This window comes from Heterodontus francisci, chromosome X (genome assembly GCF_036365525.1).
Source record: "Heterodontus francisci isolate sHetFra1 chromosome X, sHetFra1.hap1, whole genome shotgun sequence".
Taxonomy (NCBI): domain Eukaryota; kingdom Metazoa; phylum Chordata; class Chondrichthyes; order Heterodontiformes; family Heterodontidae; genus Heterodontus; species Heterodontus francisci.
In genome coordinates, this window is record NC_090421.1 from 3,050,665 (window position 1) to 3,069,665 (window position 19,001).

The following is a 19,001-nucleotide window of genomic DNA, read 5'->3' on the forward strand; positions in this document are numbered from 1 at the left end:
TTATTTTTTCTTTTACATTTTTTATTTTAAGTTTCTTTCATTTGACCTTAGTTTGTTCAGTTTGCTTACCCAGTTTTTTTTCACATTTGTACTTGCTGCTGTTTAATCTTTAGTCCACTAACACCCCATCTGTACTAATGCTTTGTCTTTCAACACAATTAACATATTGTTTGCCTTTACTCCATGACCTTTTGGTCAGCTATGTGGCCTTGTCCAAACTGCCCCTTCTCCTTTGTTATCTCTTGCCCCCATCCCCGCCTCACTTGCTTATAACCTGTGACATTTCTAATATTTGTCAGTTCCGAAGAAGGGTCACTGACCCGAAACGTTAACTCTGCTTTGCTTTCCACAGATGCTGCCAGAGCTGCTGAGTGGTTCCAGCATTTCTGGTTTTTATTTCAGATTTCCAGCATCCACCGTATTTTGCTTTTATATTAATTGTACCATTCTGGATATAAATATACATTACCTCAAGATTAATACTTCTGCAATCATTTATGTGCAGGCCAGTTACCAAGGCTTTGATTAGCTTTAAACATTTTAATTAAAAAAAAACTCCCACCCCTGAAGCAAACTCCTCACTGGGTTGTACTTTTGTGGGCTTCAGGCATCCTATGGTACATTCATGCAGATTTATTCTTTATGCGAATTCCACTGAGTGCTCAGTTTTAATTCGGATAAAGGATACACAGCCAAAATAGTAACCTGTCTCTTTATAGTGCTGACTTGACCGGCTGTTTATTTCCAGCATTTTGTTTTTGTAACAATTTATTGAAGCTGCTACACACTTGGCAAGCAAAAGGGCCTGAAAAGCAGAACAGAAAATAAACCAGTTGAATCCTAACAAGCACTACTTTAAAGATTGGCAATGCATGTTGTGCACTTGACTCAAATCACTGATCAGGGTTTTGCACAAGAGAACAGATTTTCTAAATTTGCTTTTTCCACTAAGTAAATGTTATAGTAAATCTATCAGCAGGCTCACATCTTCTTTTTAAAATGTCCAAGCCAGATTCTGAAATTGCATTTCATGGATGAAAGTTGAACTGTGACTGTTTTGCTTAGAGAAGGGCTGTGCACCTACACCTGTTCCAACTGGCAACTTGGCTTTCAAACACAGAATCTCAGAATGGTGTCTGTGCTACCTTCATTTTAGTCAACTGAGAAAATGAAATGGCAACATTCAATTAAAATATTTAATGACACTTTTATTGCAGTGTATCCAGTAAAAAAAAACACATTGAATTAACAATAGAACCTCCACTAACACATCCACAGTTTGTTATCTTACAAACATTAGCCTGTATTGACAAATTTTGATGCATTGATTTAAAATGCAAGACAATATTTATTTTGGTAAATTAAAAAGGGTCGTCCTCCTCTCCTAAATCATTCTTCTTGTTAAAGCCACTCAGATCTGATCACTGGTGTGTTTGTGACTCCAAGCTGCTTCCTGTGCCACACTGGCACTGAAAAACTCAGCCATCACTCTGCGGGGTTTGTCGAAAAAAAAAGCACAGCAAAAGCTGCAAAGTAACATTCTACAGCAATATTAAACAATTAACATGAAATCAAATCCAAATCAGTGGGTGCCTCAGCCAACAAAAAACCGCGAAAGACAAAAAACCTCATTGGCTTTTCTGCCATGTATCAGTTCCGGCACCCATTATAGTCAATCACTTCAATTGACAGCAAGAAAAGCCTTTCACCACTGGATGTATTCTACATGTTCCCAGCAATTAGCACCTCCCCCATAACATGCAAATACTCCAGGATGTCAGTTTTGATGATTCCAGAGTGCTGGTGGGTGTTGTCTTTTCCTCCCTCCCAAAAGGTGACAACTCTTGCTGGGTTAGTTTCACATGCCCACCCTCCAGTGCCTCACGCAAGAAATCATTCCTCCCACACAGGAATTTCAAATCAAGTGGAAACACTGGTTGTTTTCCTTGGTCTTATTTGTAGCCCAGAAGACAGATACCAGTTATTGTACCCCCTTCCTTTCCTGCGCGCAGCCCACCCACCCCCCAATCCCTGTAATGAGATCAGCTGGCACACCACTGACCAATGGTTGAACCGGAGATCTTCCCGATCTGTGGCTCAGTTCCATACCAAGTGGTATAACCACCAACTGAACCATCAGGGTTTAAGAGAAAGTATCAGCTCATTCAATTTTCATCAAATTTTTTTACCCCTTAAATTTCTAGCACCTCATGGTAGACTCCAAATGCCAGAGTATCACTGATGCCATGATACTGGCACTGAAAAATCAATAACGTAATTGCTGCTACTTTAGTTTATTCAGTGCTAAACCACAGTTGACTACCATGAAACAGCATAGCCAAAATGATAACAAACGTATCACCAGGAGATCAGTATGACGCATCATCTTCAGTTCTCATACTTTTACAAATTCCATTACTGTATTATGACTGGCCAACATGGCATTACAAAAATTAAAAAGATCAGTCCATTCGAGAGATTGATGTAAATTGTAAATCTTTTAATAAAGTAAACAATGTTACATAGACAAAGTCACTTTATTTAAAATGATATCCAGTTTGCAATTTTGATATCAATGCTATTGTATTTCGGTGATCTCCAGCACAGCCAGAGGATCCATTGGTCCCAACTCCATCCCAGCTCTTCCAGCCTGCACACATGTATTACACAGCAAGCATGAGTCAGTGTAATATAGAAACACCCGAATCAAATTCATTATACATAGAATAATGACTTGGCTGTTAACAGTGTAGGCACAAGAGTGGCATAGTACTAGTGCTATACTCAGGCATGCTCAGAAGTAAAACATGGCTAGAGTGAATTCCTGGAGAGCAACCATTACTTTGGATAATATAGCAGTACTTTGCCACTCACCCATCTTCTCCCGCCCAAAAAGCTAAAGAAAAACCAACAGATATACAAAAAAGAACAGTGGACACATTCAGTCATATATTCATGCCAGTTACAAGGGCATCATGTTGAAAGTGTGCTGAGGAAACTTGTAGAATATACAATGTAGTGAGCAACTCACTGCAAATTTAAAAATATCCTAATACTCATCAGTCATGTGATGCAAGAACCAACATGCATCTGCTTAGGTCATAACACATACACACACACACACACACACACACACACACTTGCTGACATCATTGGTGTCAGTGAGCTTGGCAAATCTTCCAGAGAACGAATGCCTGAATATTGGGAAATTTCCATGAGCATAACTTCCATAGACAACACACACACAAATAATAAAATGGTTGTCTAAAGTTCAAACGTGGCTCAGGTGAACTCTGAAACTGTGAGTGAAGTGAGACAGCAATTCAGATTTGGGTTTCCTTTCCCATTAAATCTGAGTTCTGCTAATCAGAGGCAATCATTTCCTTAAGCTCAGGCATTTCTTACTTTTTACAATAGCAGTTTCATAAAAACACAAATAAGCTGAGAACCATAGAGGCTGAAAAAGGGACTAATAACAGGTGAATGACATATACTGAAGGTTATAACATCACCTGACTGGTACTGCAGTACCACTTCCCCTTTCTGTATACATATAGAAAAAGGGATTTGACAGGAAACATCATTTTTTTGGCGGGGGAAAGAAATGAAAAATTCAAGTTTCTCCCAAAAGATTGCTTGGGTGAACTCTTTCCTCAGACGGGAGGCTCTTAGTTTTGCTATCCTAAAGCCAGGCCTGCTACAGCAGGCTTCCCAGTCAGACACATTGATTATGTATTTAATGGATCTACTTCAAAAACTTAGTACCAGCTAGGATTAAAGTTGAGCTGTAGCCAGCCTTGAATTAGAATACATGCTCTCACTGGGTCTTCTCTGGCTAGATTTTTTAAAAATGGATAATACAGGCCTCTACAAAGCTATTTCTTTGCAGGCAGGATACATACCAAATTAAGAAGGGTTTTGAGGAGATTACTTCACAGTACATTTTGCTCTCCCCAAGGACAACTTTGCCCTTTTAAGGATACAAACAGTCCACAGCTTTGAGGGATTTGTGCACCATTTCTGCTGAGCTCATTTCAACCAACTGGTGTGGTCTGTAGCGATACAGTTCTAGTCATCTCATCGGCACTGGTGAAAATCACAATAGTAAAATGTATACAGTTTGAGCCACACTACTTACAGAATACAAATGCCCTCAACTACACCAGTGTCTCGTAACTCCCTCCCACCTCTCCACTAAACCATCCACAAACCAGCCTAGCAGCATCACTTCTATTTACAGTTCAAGATAGAGCATGGGGCTTGCTACATCACCCAAGGCTATACCATACTTGTACCTCCATAAATCTGAAAGTGGGGGAAGTGATTATGGAATCTCATCACTGGGAGGCTGTATATTTCAGGGAACCTTGGTCCTTTACAGTGTATTCCTTTTCTACTCCATATATTGAAGATTAAATTAGTTAAGAAACAAACATTGTGACACTGGTGAACCTGGTTGCCAGAAGACCATGGCATGCAAGAAAAAAGAATCCCCAAGTTCACATGAGGAGGGAAAGGTAGATTACAACGTACTTTCATAATTAGTGTTCAGGGCAAAACCATTTAAAGTGCAGCCTTCAATAGAAATAGAAGTGGAACAAGTGGACGGCACCAAACTCTGGTCAAGGGTCACATGGTTTCAGGTTATCTCCTACAACCCCCTACAGTTTGTCAGCAATAGCACTGCCAGATGAAAATTTTCAGCCAGCTTTAAAAAAAGAATTGTTTGTGGGTCAGATAGTATGGAACTCACTCTAGTCTATAATTTTTTGTAGAAAAAACCCTTTGAAGAGTCCAGACTAATATCTTTATGAGCATTCCACATTAGGGACCTTTCTATAGACTTCAAATTCCAGAAATTAACAAACTGGATGCCAAGGTCACATCCTTATACAAATGTGACTTACAAACAATTCTCTTTCACCAATGTACAAACCCATTGTTGCTGTATAAACTGTGTTCGAAAATAAATCCTGCTCAGTTTAACTGACATCATTTAAAAAATAAAATCCCTCCCAGAGTCCCTGCTATAACCTCAAGAACCAAATAGGCAAATCACTGTGTTAACAGGGTCTCGGAGGTTAACAGTTGAAGTCTCCAGATCAGGTAGTATTGGTGACAAATGGAGTATCGACCACTTAGGATAGTAAAGAACTTGGCAGCTGATACATAATTACATCAAAGATTACAAGAAAACATCAAGAGCGTCAGCTCACTTAAGCAGTATGGATGATAACATTCCTTCAACAAACCCCAGTACCCCAGTACTTAAAACTATGCCAATTTAATTCAGACTTTTACCTAGCTCTTTGCCACAGACATTTTTTAAGACAATGAGCGGTAATGTGCAGCACCAGGTTGGAGATTTAATCCACCTGCCAGCCTTCATCAATTTGATGCAAGAAGTCATCAGGCTGTGGGTCACCCTGTCTGGGGTAGGGAGAGGTAGGAATGTATAGAGCAGCAGTACCCCATACCTCCCAGCAGCTAATGGCATTGTTGGAGGGCTGCAATCAGTTACTCAAAAGGTCTCCCATTTTCACATAATGGGATTGGGGAGGGATGAGGAGAAGAAAAAAAAAAAAAAGAGATTCAAGTAATAGAGGTAAGCAACAATCCCTTACCTCACCCAAGTGTTCAGACGTCACCCGTGTGCCAATTGACCTAAAATGATGGGTTTGGTGCTTGAACAACTTGGACACTATGTTTGGTTAGAAGAGTCATGTTTACTTTGAAGCACAGGACAGCACAAAGATAAAGATCAAGCCAACAATAGCAGAGGGTAAAAGGGAGATAACTGAACAAATGCCCACATAAAAATACCAAAACCCTTACATCCCATCTTCGACATTGTTGCATGGTGATTTAGTGTACTGACCCTGTACATTAGCTGTGTACTACTGGCCATCTTTAAAATCATGCTTTCAAACACTCCATATTCAGTGAACAAGATGCTTCTGTCATTTGGACTAGGTTTACCACAGCGAAAGAAACATGAAAGCTTACTTAAGAGTAACCCTCAGAGACAAATGCTTTCTCTCTGGCAACAGCAGAAAGGTCTCAAGAGGGTAGGTGGGTCTGATAGCTGTCGGAGAGTCCAGTGGTGGTGATTTGATATCAGAGCAATTAAAACCAAAGGAAGTCCCAGGTTTGATCCCTGCTCTGTGGTAATCTGGCTGAGATTAGCCAACTCATGAGAGAGAGCACTGGTTTGAGTTTCCAGGCTAGAGGGGGAAAGCAGGGTTTCCTGCTCCCAACTCCTATTCCAGTGCCCCCTGCATGCGGACAACAGTGAAGGGAGGAGGGGAGGAGAGCAATGCAGCTGAGCCCAAAGGTTCAGGCAAGAATTGGGCCTGCGTGAGCAATGTCCTAAAGGGCTGCTAATGCCCACGGAACAGTACCCCAGCAAGAGTCAGCAGCTTCAGGAGAGAATAAATAGCGGTTTGCGGGTGGGGGGGGGGGGGGGGGGGGGGTGTGGGGGTGATAAAATATGGACAAGGTCGCTCCGAATGTCAGCTACAGACTGACCATTTGAACGCAGGCTTCCCAAAACACAGCGGCAGTGCAAGGAGCACAATCCCACTCACCCTCCCATTCTCTCAGCTGCAGCCTAACAGAATGACTGGGTGGATACAAAGAGGATTTTAGTCTCACAAAAATTTAAAATGGGAAAGATCTAAAGAATCTTAAAGGATGTGGGGGTAGTCAGGTAAATCGAATTCAAATAAAAAGAAGAACTGCTGGAAATACTCAGCAGGTCTGGCAGCATCGGTGGAGAGAGAAGCAGAGTTAACGTTTCAGGTCAGAGCCCCTTCTGAGTTCTGAAGGATCACTGACCCGAAACGTTAACTCTGCTTCTCTCTCCACAGATGCTGCCAGACCTGCTGAGTATTTCCAGCATTTCTTCTTTTTATTTCAGATTTCCAGCATCCACAGTATTTTGTTTTTAAATCGAATTCAAAAATTGCTTCTAGGCTTCCAGAACCTGATTCTGAATTTTAAAAAAAGTTAAGAAAAATACACCCATGACATTGTGTTGTGTATTTGTTCTACATCGATATAATTTATGTCTTCATTTAAAATAAAAAAAGATTCAGGGCTCAGAAATTCAACTCATTTAAACATTTCTTTCAATCTGCCTTGAAGCAGTATTTACACAGACCCTGCTGGGTATACCACTAGGACCTCCACAGAACCACAAGTAAAGACAATCTCTTTCCTTTCAAGAAAACAGTTTGCGTAACTGAAACTACTGCACAATTTTTTTTTTTGTTGTTAGTTTAAAAAGACAAACTCTGCAACTTGTAAACAAACCTTTCAGAACAGTTTCCCCACACATTCTCATTCGGAACAACCTTGGTGGAGAGAGACGTGTTAACAGCTATTGCAGGAAATCTGAAAAAATTTTAAAGCAGTCTTATTTCGAGAAACACACCAGGGCCAGTAAAGCCCAGCAGCAGGTTAAAGCATTGTCCAACACCATCTCTTTAAAAAAAAAAATCAGACATTTGGGTGGATTACTTTGCGTGGCAATTAAAAGAAAAATCAGCATAATTTAAAAAAAAATTAGTTCTACTCATTGAGATTTAATTTGACTGGAACCTAACCAGCCAAAAATAAAGACATCTGCTTTTGTACAAGCGAGCAATGAAATAATGTAGGACCTTTATGATCTCGAGCCATCACTAGCGGGGGGGTGGGGGGCAAATTTGTTTTCAATTCCCCCCCCCAAAATCAATAAAAATTAAAATGAAAAACATTTACTTCAGAGGATTGCCTCCTTTTGCAGCTCAAAACAAAAAGAATCATCATTGCTTCAATTCACTGCCGTAACACAAGGACTGCTGGCTTCAGTGCTCCCAATAAATGGCTAATGAAATTTGCCAGCTATAGACTGTCTGATTTCAGCAATGTGGTAGCTGCCTTTTGGTTCCACAAACCACATTAATAGAAAGTAATTCTACTCATTAACAAACAAACAAATTAACTGACTACTCAAAATACCACATAGAGGCCAACAGGAAAGCTACCTCCCTAATTTATAAAGAGGGTTTAGACCACGCGCACAGCTACTCGCTAGAACCTAGTGTTTTAATACAAAGCTGTGCTTCAACACTTGGGCCAACAGTGGAATGACACCACGATAATGACAATTTGGACCCATGCTCATAACTCCTGATTCTTTGAATTTATGGATTATTCAATTCCTTTATTATAAAAAAACACCCACATGCCAGGGATGGCGAGAATGCAAACACCAACCAAACAATACCCTTTCCATCTGAAGTGACTTGCTTTACTCCTCATTTAATTTGAAGCCCCACCAGCACCCAAGACTGATTACACAATCCTCTTGGTTTTAAATTGGTTTTCTGGCTCTCACTTTGATCGACTTCTGTTTTTGCACCGAGTTACAAAATATAGGACAAGGAAACATGACACACAGACCTGAAACGTAAACCACACCTTTAGCAATTCGACAAATTGCACAAAACCCACTTAAAGCATTACAGGTTGTTAAATGGAATAAGATGGGTCTATAGAATCCACAGTCTAGCTCCAATTCCCATTTAAAGCTGCACTTCAATTTCTCATATTGCTAAAGCACATTGAACGAGAACAAAAAGAAAAATGCCTGTGTGCTTTGCAGGTGTAAGTTACTGAGCAGGCAGCCTGTCTCAGATCCCATGCAGCAACACCCAGTTTATTTTTTTTATTTTTTTAAAAAACTGTCCAGTGCTCAGTTGTTTTCTGTAAGGTTGTCCTGTCTGTGCCTAACCCATGTTCACAGACACTAATGGTCTCCTGCCCAAGTTCCAGTGGTTAGGTGGCCGTTGGTCCCATTCGTGCTGTTGGCTCCTTTGGAGGGAGCATGGTGATGGAGTTTCGTGCCGTTAGTCATGGAATCGTCATCGTCAGAACTGCTCTCAATGTCACTGCGATCATCCTTAGAGACCTGGATTGAAGAGAAAAGTTGAATATTTATGCATCAGTTATGCACTTTGTCTCCTCACCCATCATCATCACTTTCAAAGCTGGAATCTTACAACAAAAATATGACGGGTCATTTAGGCCAAACTCACATCTCCCCACTCAGTGCAGTACTAATGTTGTGTTAGTTACCCAGCTGCACCACCACACTGTCAGGTGTGGGGTCTGGGCCAATTCTTTATAAAAGGTAAGTTCCTGATCACAGTGGCTCCATGCTGGGAAGCTCCAGGCAAGGCACTTTCCTCCCCACAACAGAGGAGAGAAAGAAAGAGGGTGATTCATCCTGGACATTTTCCTGCACTCAGCATTAGGAAGAGGTTGGCACCGACCCTGGGAATGGTGCACAGGATCATAAAGCTCAGAGGGGTAAGAATGTTAAAGCATAATTCGAAAGGAAAAAAAAACTTCTGAACACAGATAGGGAAAAAGGATAAATTTGGTTCTTCCTTCCAAGATTCCCCAAATGCAAAGTTGCTAAATTCAGAAGATAGGAATTGTAAAATTTATTTCCCATTAATCCTTTGATGGACTTCTGCAAAATTGTTTTTCACAGGCTGTGTACAGACTAAGCTGCAGAGAGCAAGTCATTGCCTTGCTCCTGGGCCTCCAATTGGGTTGTTTGTCCAGACAGTTGGAGATGGACATCAGTGATGACAGCAATAACGCCACCCCCCCATGGGGAGGGATTTGGCTTCAGGGTGTGGCAGCATGACCCAGATCAGGAACTTAATGGAGAGCGAGAGAGATTTGAAGCTGTATTCATCCACTCTGTGGTGCCATCTATTAACTCCAGACCACCACCCACAGACTAATAAAAACCCAGCCTCATGTCAGTAAATCAAAAAATAAATTCGAGTATTAGGAATCTGCAAAAAGTTAGGTATGCAAGATGAAGTGGTTAAAAACAAAGAAAATAGCTTCTCCTGGTCAGGAATGAAGTGCCTTTGCGTTTAATTGTATTATAAATCTGACTTTGGAGACAGAATTCAATGTTAATAAAAAAGACAAGACTACACAGGTCAATTAGAGTCTCACCATCAGCACCCTTTTAAAAAGCTGCACAACTGAAAACCAAGATTCAACTTTTATTCTGTTCAACTTAAATTCTTTTGTTGGAATTTGCAAGCACTGATGAGATGAGGGAACCTGACAGGAGTTACCAAGTCACACTTTGAGGGACTTGCCTGTTAAGTCAAGTCACATCACGATATTAATTCAGCTCTGGTCACCACAAACAAAAACAAAAAAAATGTAACAAATGAGGCAGAATTTAGAAGAAATTAAATCCCATTTCTTTGTAAATACAGCACTTTAAAGAAGTAAAACCAATGGTGAGGCTGCCTTTGAAACAAGCTTGTAGTTTTGAGGGTGGTACATGACACACACACAGAAGGGGAGCTCTGAAGTGTTAAGGGCAGGTCACCTCTGGGCTGCTTTCAAACCTTTTTAAAGTCATTCATAAAAGTTGTGTGCTAGGAGGTGCTGAAGTTCTGCTGCCAAACTTTGCAATATTAAACTCTCCACTGCAGAACAGATGGATTTCAATCTCCAACAGCTGCTCCCATTTCATATTTTGCCTTTGCTTTCTATCCCACAAGGAGAATGGTCCGGAGCCAACACTGCTCGTTGCCTAGCAACCATGACAACACTGAGGCCCAAGAGCACAATGCTTTTTCCTTTTTGGGCACAGGGCTGCAAGGTCCGGGGTGACTTCCCCACCCCTCCTCGGGGAAAAAAAACACACCCAGCAATTGTCAGCTGAGAGCCAGAGTCAATGCCTCACTCCGGAGCTTCTGCCAGTAATGCTTTGTAACAAGTTGCTAGAAGTCCCAGAGCAATATGTCCTGGGAATATTTCTCTTTCCATGTGGAATGCTCCTCCTCTGTTCCCAGTAGGTCAGCTAAGATTACTAAATTCATGTTCTTTGAAATAGAAGCATCACCAGCCAAAAATCCATGAACATACAATCCTTTACAGAATGGAAAGACAAAGCCAGTTTTCCAAAAGATCAAGTTTAATTAGAACACTAATAATTTAATCACCTAAATTGCAAACCACGTATGAGCAAATAAATGAAAATTGCACAGCACAAGTCTGAGAGGCGATTTCCCTCAGCTGGAGTCTACAACTGGGGCAGGTGGGTGGGAGGTGCCACAGCTCAGGATAAAAGGGGTCGGCCACTTAGGAGCGAGATGAGGAGAAATTTCTTCACTCAGAGGTTGCGAATCTTTGGAATTCTCTACCCCCCCACCCGGAGAGCTGTGGATGCTCATAGAGGATATTCAAGGACAGAGATAATTAGATTTTTGGGTACTAAAGGAAATTAAGGGATATGGGGAGAGTATGAGAAAGTTTAGTTAAGAGAAGATCAGCTGTAATCTTACTGAATGACAGAGGTGGCTCGAGGGGCCATATGGACTACTCCTCTTTCTTATGTTAATATGCCATCTTAAGTTCGCTTTAGGCAGGATGCGGCACTGAACAGTTTGCAATTCCAAAATGCTCATTAATTCAGGACACTGCTGGCTCCTGAAGGGGCAAACACCAACCACAGCAAATTGTTAAGCAGTACACAAACTCATACCACCTCCCCGCACCCCAGTTTGGTACTTTTTAATCATTGTTGCAATTCCCAAATAACACAGTAAGTGGCGCCATAAAACTGGTAAACAAAAATCAAGCTTCAGAGTCCACATCTCAGAAATAAAACAAAGATCCTGGTCCTGGGAAACGGTTTCTTCCCTGCTGACATTTGTAACTTGGCCTTTGCTGTCCTGCTTCTTAAAAATCTCCCCATAGATCCAGGATAAGGCCAGGGAGTGGCATTTAGTAAACTGCTTTTTCAGTGAGCTGGCAAAGACAACAGGCTGAATGGCCTCCTTCTGTGCTGTATATTCTGTGATTCTGTAATAGGGCACCAATTTACCAAACGGATTGCACACATATCATCTAGTTTTGGATGAACAAATTTTTGAGATGCAGGCACCAAGCGCAAAATTTTGATTAGAAAAAGCTAAAAGTGATGCATAAAATATTGAAGTGTAGCTTACCAGCTCTGTTCGACAACAGCTGAGATATGATGTGTCTTTGGGAAGTTTGCTCCTTTTGAAGAGCTAAGGAGTTTGATTCATTAATACAGTACAATTCATTTTTTTTTTTAAGTTTCAGAAATGTAGGGCAATATTTAGTACAAAAATGGTAAAAAGGTCAAAGGAATGCTATGAATTAGGAGGTCACAGGTTTGATCAGCAAGCTGGCAGGTTCCTGGTCTGAAAAGTCACAGCGGAGAGGAGTCGAGCAGTCAGGCTCTGCCCAATTGGGAGTGGGGGTGGCGAGGGCAGAACTTCAATGTCCATCACAGAGAGTGGCTCGGTAGCACCATTACTGACCGAGCTGGCAGAGTCCTGAAGGACATGCCTACCAGACAGGGCCTGGGGCAGGTGGTGAGGGCACCAACAGGAGGGAAAAACCTATTAAACCTTGCCCTCACCAATCTACCTGTTGCAGATGCATCTGTCCATGACAGTATTGGCAGGAGTGACCACTGCACAATCCTTGTGAAAATGAAGTCCTGTCTTCACACTTACAGACAAGTGGCAAGTGGTGTGGGTGGCTTCCACTTTTCAACAGACCGGAATTGTGTTTTGTTAAAAATGGTGTGTTGGTCCCCGAGTGTTTTAGGTCAAATAAACAGACAAAATGACAGGTTTGCTTGTAGGTTTAAAATAAAAAAGGATAACTTTTTTTAAAAACAATTCCAGAATTGGTTGCAACCTTCACACACATGTGCATACACAATAGATAGATAGGTAGATAGATAGATAGATAGAGACAGAAAGAAAAGGGTAGAATGCAATTAAAGTCCAAGGTGATAAGAGTTCATGGCTTACAGAATACGGTTGAATCTTCTCAGGAGGAAAGCTTTTTTTAAGAAAAAGTGCAGACCTGGATGTTTACAATCTTGAACTTGCTGCGGTGTTGGAGAATTCTAGTGGTTCAAAACTCAGCCCAAAGTCAGCTGGAGATCTCAGCCGGTGGCTGGAAAACTGGATCTTGGCTGGATCGCTCTCGGATCAACTTTTAAAGGTTTAAAAAATCCATCCCATTTGCATCTGTCAGGTGTCACAAGGCTCTCTACCCTGGCGTGACTACACAATGGTCCAGGATATGGCTATTTTGATGTCTGAATGGGGATCATTCTATTATAATGATGCTACTTCACACTTATTCATTTTGGTTTGGGCTGGGAGTGAGTCTGTCTCCAAAACCTGTTCATTCATGTAGATAGGTGTCATCAATATGCAATGGTGCTCCTTTCAATTTCAATGGGTTTGGCCCAGAGCTATTTCAGAAGGGGTTAACGAGTTTCATCTTCAACAGACGGAGGTCTGTATTGTCAATACAGGAGGGAATCACATGACCGCTACTCCATTTTGCCTGTGGTACAACTGTCTGTGTTCTGATGGTTCAGTTTAACAGTCGCCTATTTGTTCTCACAACTCCTCCAATTCATTTTTTATTTCATCATGGCTCCTTCCGAGCATGACAATACCCTCCATCATTTTGTGTGGCACTACCACTGTGCTAAATGGGATAGATTCAGAACAGATCTGGCAGCTCAAAACTGGGCATCCATAAGGCACTGTTGGCCATCAGCAGCAGCAGCATTGTATTCAACCACATGACCCAGCATATCCCTCACTCTACCATTACCATCAAGCCAAGGGATCAACCCTGGTTCAATAAAGAATGCAAGAGAGCATGCCAGGAGCAGCACCAGGTATACCTAAAAAATCAGGTGTCAACCTGGTGAAGCTACAGCACAGGTCTACTTGCATGCCAAACAGCAGAAACAGAATGCAATAGACAAGCTAAGCGATCCCACAACCAACAGATCAGATCAAAGCTCTGCAGTCCTGCCACATCCAGTCGTGAATGGAAGCGGACAATTAAAAACAACAGTAGAAGGCTCCACAAACAACTGCATCCTCAAATGATGGGGGAGCCCAGCACGTTAGTGCAAAAGACAAAGCTGAAGCATTTGCGACCATCTTCAGCCGGAAGTGCCGACTTGATGATCCATCTCGGCCTCCTCCTGAGGTTCCCAGCATCACAGATGCCAGTTTTCAGCAAATTCGATTCACTTCAGGTGATAAAGAAACGGCTGAAGGCACTGGATACAGCAAAGGGTCCTGACAACATTTTGGCTGTAGTACTGAACACTTGTACAGCAGAACTACCGCAACCATGCACCCTCCCTCCCCCAAACCACACACCTAGTCAAGCTGTACCAGTACACGTTAGGCATCTGCCCGACAATGTGGAAAATTGCCCAGATATGTCCTGTACACAAAAAGCAGGACAAATCCAACCCAAGGCAATTACTGCCCCATCAGACTACTCTTGATCAGCAGCAAAGTGATGAAAGGGGTCATCAACAGTGCTATCAAGCGGCACTTGCTCAGCAATAACCTGCTCACTGACGCTCAGCTTGGGTTCCACCAGGGCCACTTAGTTCCTGACCTCATTACAGCTTTGGTCCAAACATGGACAAGAGCTGAATTCCAGAGGTGAGGTGAGTGTGATTGCCCTTGACATCAAGACAGCATTTGACAGAGCATGGCATCAAGGAGCCCCAACAAAACTGAAGTCAATGGGAATCAGGGGGGAACTTGCAGGTCGTGGTGTTCCCAAGCATTTGCTGCCCTTGTCCTTCTAGGTGGTAGAGGTCACAGGTTTGGGAGGTGCTATCCATGTGCTGCACAACAGTGCTACAAGCATGGGGGCAGGAGGTAGGATAGAGGTAATGAATAGCTAAGTTGTGGCTGCAAGAACTAAAAAATGAGACAGAACCAAGTTTCATTTAGGGATTGACTGATCGTTTGCCTCGACAGACCAGAATATGGTCGGCATCTTTAGATCTTGTATCTCCACATTGACACATTCTTAACTTAAGGACATGACAGGAGGACGACATTTGGCTGCTACTTTGTTTGCTGTGGCATCTTTTTCTTGCAATCTCAAATCTGTGCCCTTTGTCCAAGCCCAGTACCCCTCCCCTCCCACCCCGACAGCCTTTCTTCCAGAGTAAATATCACAATCGATTCTACATGTATGGCTTTCTGGGACAATGTACTCCACATGCTCACTTCCACCTCCCCCCACCCCCAATTCATTTTTAACAGATTTGAAGGTTCCGTTCTTTTGTTCTAGACTCTAGATGGAAGAGTCATTACCCCATTTAGCAGGTCAATTCCTAACATTTTAAATGTCTCAATCAGATCACCGTTTAACTTTCTCATCTCCAGAAACATAGACCAAGTTTAGCTGCTCTCTTAGCATAACTCAGTCCCTTCTCACTCACTGGAGATCACCAACATAAACCAGGGCTCAAATCTGGAGCCTTCCTGGTCTATATGACAGCACCACACCAGGCAGTAAAATTACCAAGACCCAGGCAAGCTCACAAGGAGTATTTTTTTTCCTTTTAAAATGGATGATTAAGTCCCAGGAGTGGAACACCCCTTGCAGTTGAAGCCTTCCTTCACTTGCAGCAAGACAGCATATAAAACAGTGCAATGCAAAGGCCTTTTTACAGCCGAGGGCTGGAATATCTGGATGATTTTATTCTTTGTGGCTGGTTAAGGCAGCGAGTGGTAGAGCACAATGTTATTTACTGGCAATAATTGCAGCCCTTTATTGCATAGTATATAGGGAACTGGGTATTGTGCTATTAGTTCAGGCTGTTAACATGCAAAGCAAAAGGGAGTGACGGCATAGTCGAGCATTCCAATGAAGATACAAAACCATGCAAAGCAGAAAAGAGTTGCAGTGTGAAATAATCAGGTAAAGTGTTGGACTACTGACTCCAACAGTTGCAACACTTACAAGCAAAAGGTCCCAATTCCCAGACTTCCCGGTGTACAGAGACAGAATGAAACACAAGAGAAAAAACAAAACAAAAAATGAAACCACATCTTGTACCACAGAAAAGCTGGTCAAGAAATTCTTCCTCAGTTGGACTGAGCAAATACACATACACTGATACACACAGGAGAAACAGAACACCACAAACAGCTGCAGCACCAGTGTCTGAAAGCACAGGCGGTGTATTACTAATGCATTCACCATCGAGGTCATTTTCTACAGTGCCCACATTTCACTTTGAAAAGTTGTAATATGTTGCAAGTGGCTGCTAAAAAGAAAATCACCAAATGCCATTGAGTGAATCAGTTAAAATTCAAAACTAATTTCTAGCCCATGTTTGCCAAAAACTGTAATTGAAAGTCATTAAGCAAAAATACCCTCCAACTACTACACAGCGACAGACACATTCCCTCTGACCATTACATTGCAGTCCAGAGGCCTCCACTTCATCTCTGATACCATCAGAACTGAAGAAAAATTTGGGCACTCAAGTTTGCAATGGATTCAACTCCAGCACACAAAGAAAAAACATTAATTCAATTAGCAGATTTAGAAACAGAGCACAGAAATGATAGTGGAATAGTGTGTGGGAGGTGAACAGTCACATGGCTGTTGGTGTTCTCCTGTGTATCATCACTGGCTGGGGGGAGATTTTCTGGAGTCTGATCCAGGTTCTGAATATACTACAAGAGGGATGGATGCCATTATTTGGTGAAAGTGGAGGTGAAAATGGATTGCACCCCTCCTACCCCATCCTCCAGGGAACTGGAAGGTTAAGAAACATCAGTGAAACAGCATCACTTATGCAGTGGGAACACAAACATGCAAATGTCATCACAAAAGAAAATACCTTGGGCATTAATTGTAGGGCAAGTGCATTCTAGATTATTCTTGAATATGTTCCTTCCTACCTCCCCACCCCTCCACTTTTCTTGCCATCTCTCCTGACTCAATCACAAAGTGACTCATAGCCCCATCTTGTTCTTGTCCAATATTTAAACACGCACACACGCTTATCCGCTAAGGGAAGCGATTCAACAGTGCTGGGTAGCAGGTGCACTCAGATTTACCCTCCATGCAGGTCACCAAAACACATCCTCTAAAATATAGAGGAAAACAAAAATAAAAGCAGACTTTTAGGAACAGAGCAATTAGGCATCTCAGAATATGCCCGCAGTTGCTTGCTCATTTCAGTAAGAAATTCACTCAAAAAAGGTGCGGCTTCTTAGCCATAGCCTTTAACAGGTGCATAAAGTACAAGATTGTACCAAACGTCAGGAAACATTAAATCACAAACCCAAAACTCTCCAGCGTTTAAAATCAGCAAAATAATTAGGTTACATGGTTCCAAGAGGTCAGAGTTCACCCATGAATAATGCCTCCAGAAAATGCACAAAGGCAGATTAAGCATCACCTAACAGTGGCGAGATTTCTCTAATGAAGTTACAATTCAAAATGAATTCACTTTGTCAAATGAACAGGGCAATATTATTAACCTTTATAGCATAATACTCAACATTCATTCAGTTTATAACCAGGCTGCTGTTACTCTGGTCTGAAGTTTATTGGTTCTGCTATCAGTGAACAGGATTTGCAGAGAAAGCAGAGAACTCAACCCACTAAGTTTAAAAAAACAAACACTTGCACTGAAACTCAATCTGAATGTACATCATTTTGTTTTCTTCCTCTTGGAGGACAACTTGGAGTTTGATTCAATGGGTTCTGGCATTCCTTTGGTACCTCATCCACGTGGTCATTTGTCATGCGTGAGCCCAATGAGAGGGTCGACAGGCTGTAACAATCAACGGGGAGCAATCTGAATCAAACCAGATCTTGTCCACTGCATATTTGCAGGAGTCATTGAACAGTAGGAACTGCAGTATCGGGGTGCTCAATAACTGGGTTGGCCTTACTGCCAACCCTCCTAAGACCACTTTAGAATCCTGTTTACGCTAGTTCATCAAGCCATCAGAGACTGGTTGGGCTGAATGGCCTGTTTCTGTGCTGTATATTCTATGTAATTGAGACTTTCCTTCCCCCTTTTAAGTATTCTTTTTAAACTGGTGCTTATAGAAGCCTTTGTTGATTCCTTTTATGGTGACCACTAGGTGTTCATTCAGAAGGTCATACTGGGACTTTGATAATTGCCATTAGTGTTGCTCTATGATCAGAAAGCAATGGATATGACCAAAGTTCAGTTTTTTGCTCCTCCACCTCTCCCAGGTGTTGAACTGGTAATTGCATTCCATGGTGAAGTGAGCCATTCAGACCTCTATGATCCCAAGTTCCATCGCTGGGCTGTATCTTCATGTCAAGTTAAGCGATCTCTGGCAGGATGGCAATGAAAGTGAATAAATCATCCTGGAGCTGAAGCAGGGGGATTCTCAAGCTTCCTTCCCTCCCTCAGTCTCTCTGAAACCCTCTATTGTATGGCACTTAACCTTGCTTCTCAATTTAGCACCAATTAAAAGTTCCCCCTCCTGAGGCAAGTGAGCCACATGTGGACCTGGGGCTCAAAGCTGCAATTGATGGGAACTTGAGCTGAGGAGTCTCAAAGGCAGAACAGAAAAAAAAAAAGTGTCTATTTTAAAAGATTTTAAAATTACCTTTCCCTTGACAACAGCTTTATATGCGATGCGTATAATAAGATACGACCAGATGCCATGTAGAACCTGTAGTATAAGCAACAGCATATTGAAGAACCACCAGGATGGATATGGCCCAATGATCTGCCAACTTTCAAACAGTGTTGTGTTTAAAATCCTGAAAATGAAAAAAAAAACACAAAATCAACCTTCACTTTTGCAAACACTTTCCGAAAGACGAGGAAAACCTTTTCTCAACCAAGGATTCCCTTCTACTGTGGTTTGACAGGGCCTTTGACCGTGTCTCTCCCATTTCCCACACTTCTGCTCTCACCCCTTCCTCTCTCAAAGCCTTGATAGGGTTTCCCTTGTTCCTGCCTTCCACTCCACCAGCCTCCACATTCAAGGAATCATCCTCCTCCATTTCCGCCACCTCCAGCAAAATGCCAAACATCTTCCCCTCCCCTCCATTTTCAGCATTCCGAAGGGACCGTTCCC

The 19,001-nt window shown here is 42.0% G+C and overlaps 1 protein-coding gene across 2 annotated transcripts in view; it reads right to left on the reverse strand.

Moving 5' to 3' along the window:
* Positions 1-6,881: 6,881 nt before the first annotated feature.
* cers5 (ceramide synthase 5) overlaps positions 6,882-19,001 on the reverse strand; it is a 116,431-nt gene continuing 104,311 nt past the window's right edge. For both annotated transcript variants that reach the window (XM_068024774.1, XM_068024773.1), the window contains 2 exons: positions 18,525-18,681; positions 6,882-8,956 (listed from right to left, as the gene is read on the reverse strand). In XM_068024774.1, the coding sequence (XP_067880875.1) occupies positions 8,795-8,956; positions 18,525-18,681 (319 nt within the window). In that variant the 3' untranslated portion in view covers positions 6,882-8,794. The remainder of the gene's footprint in view (positions 8,957-18,524; positions 18,682-19,001) is intronic.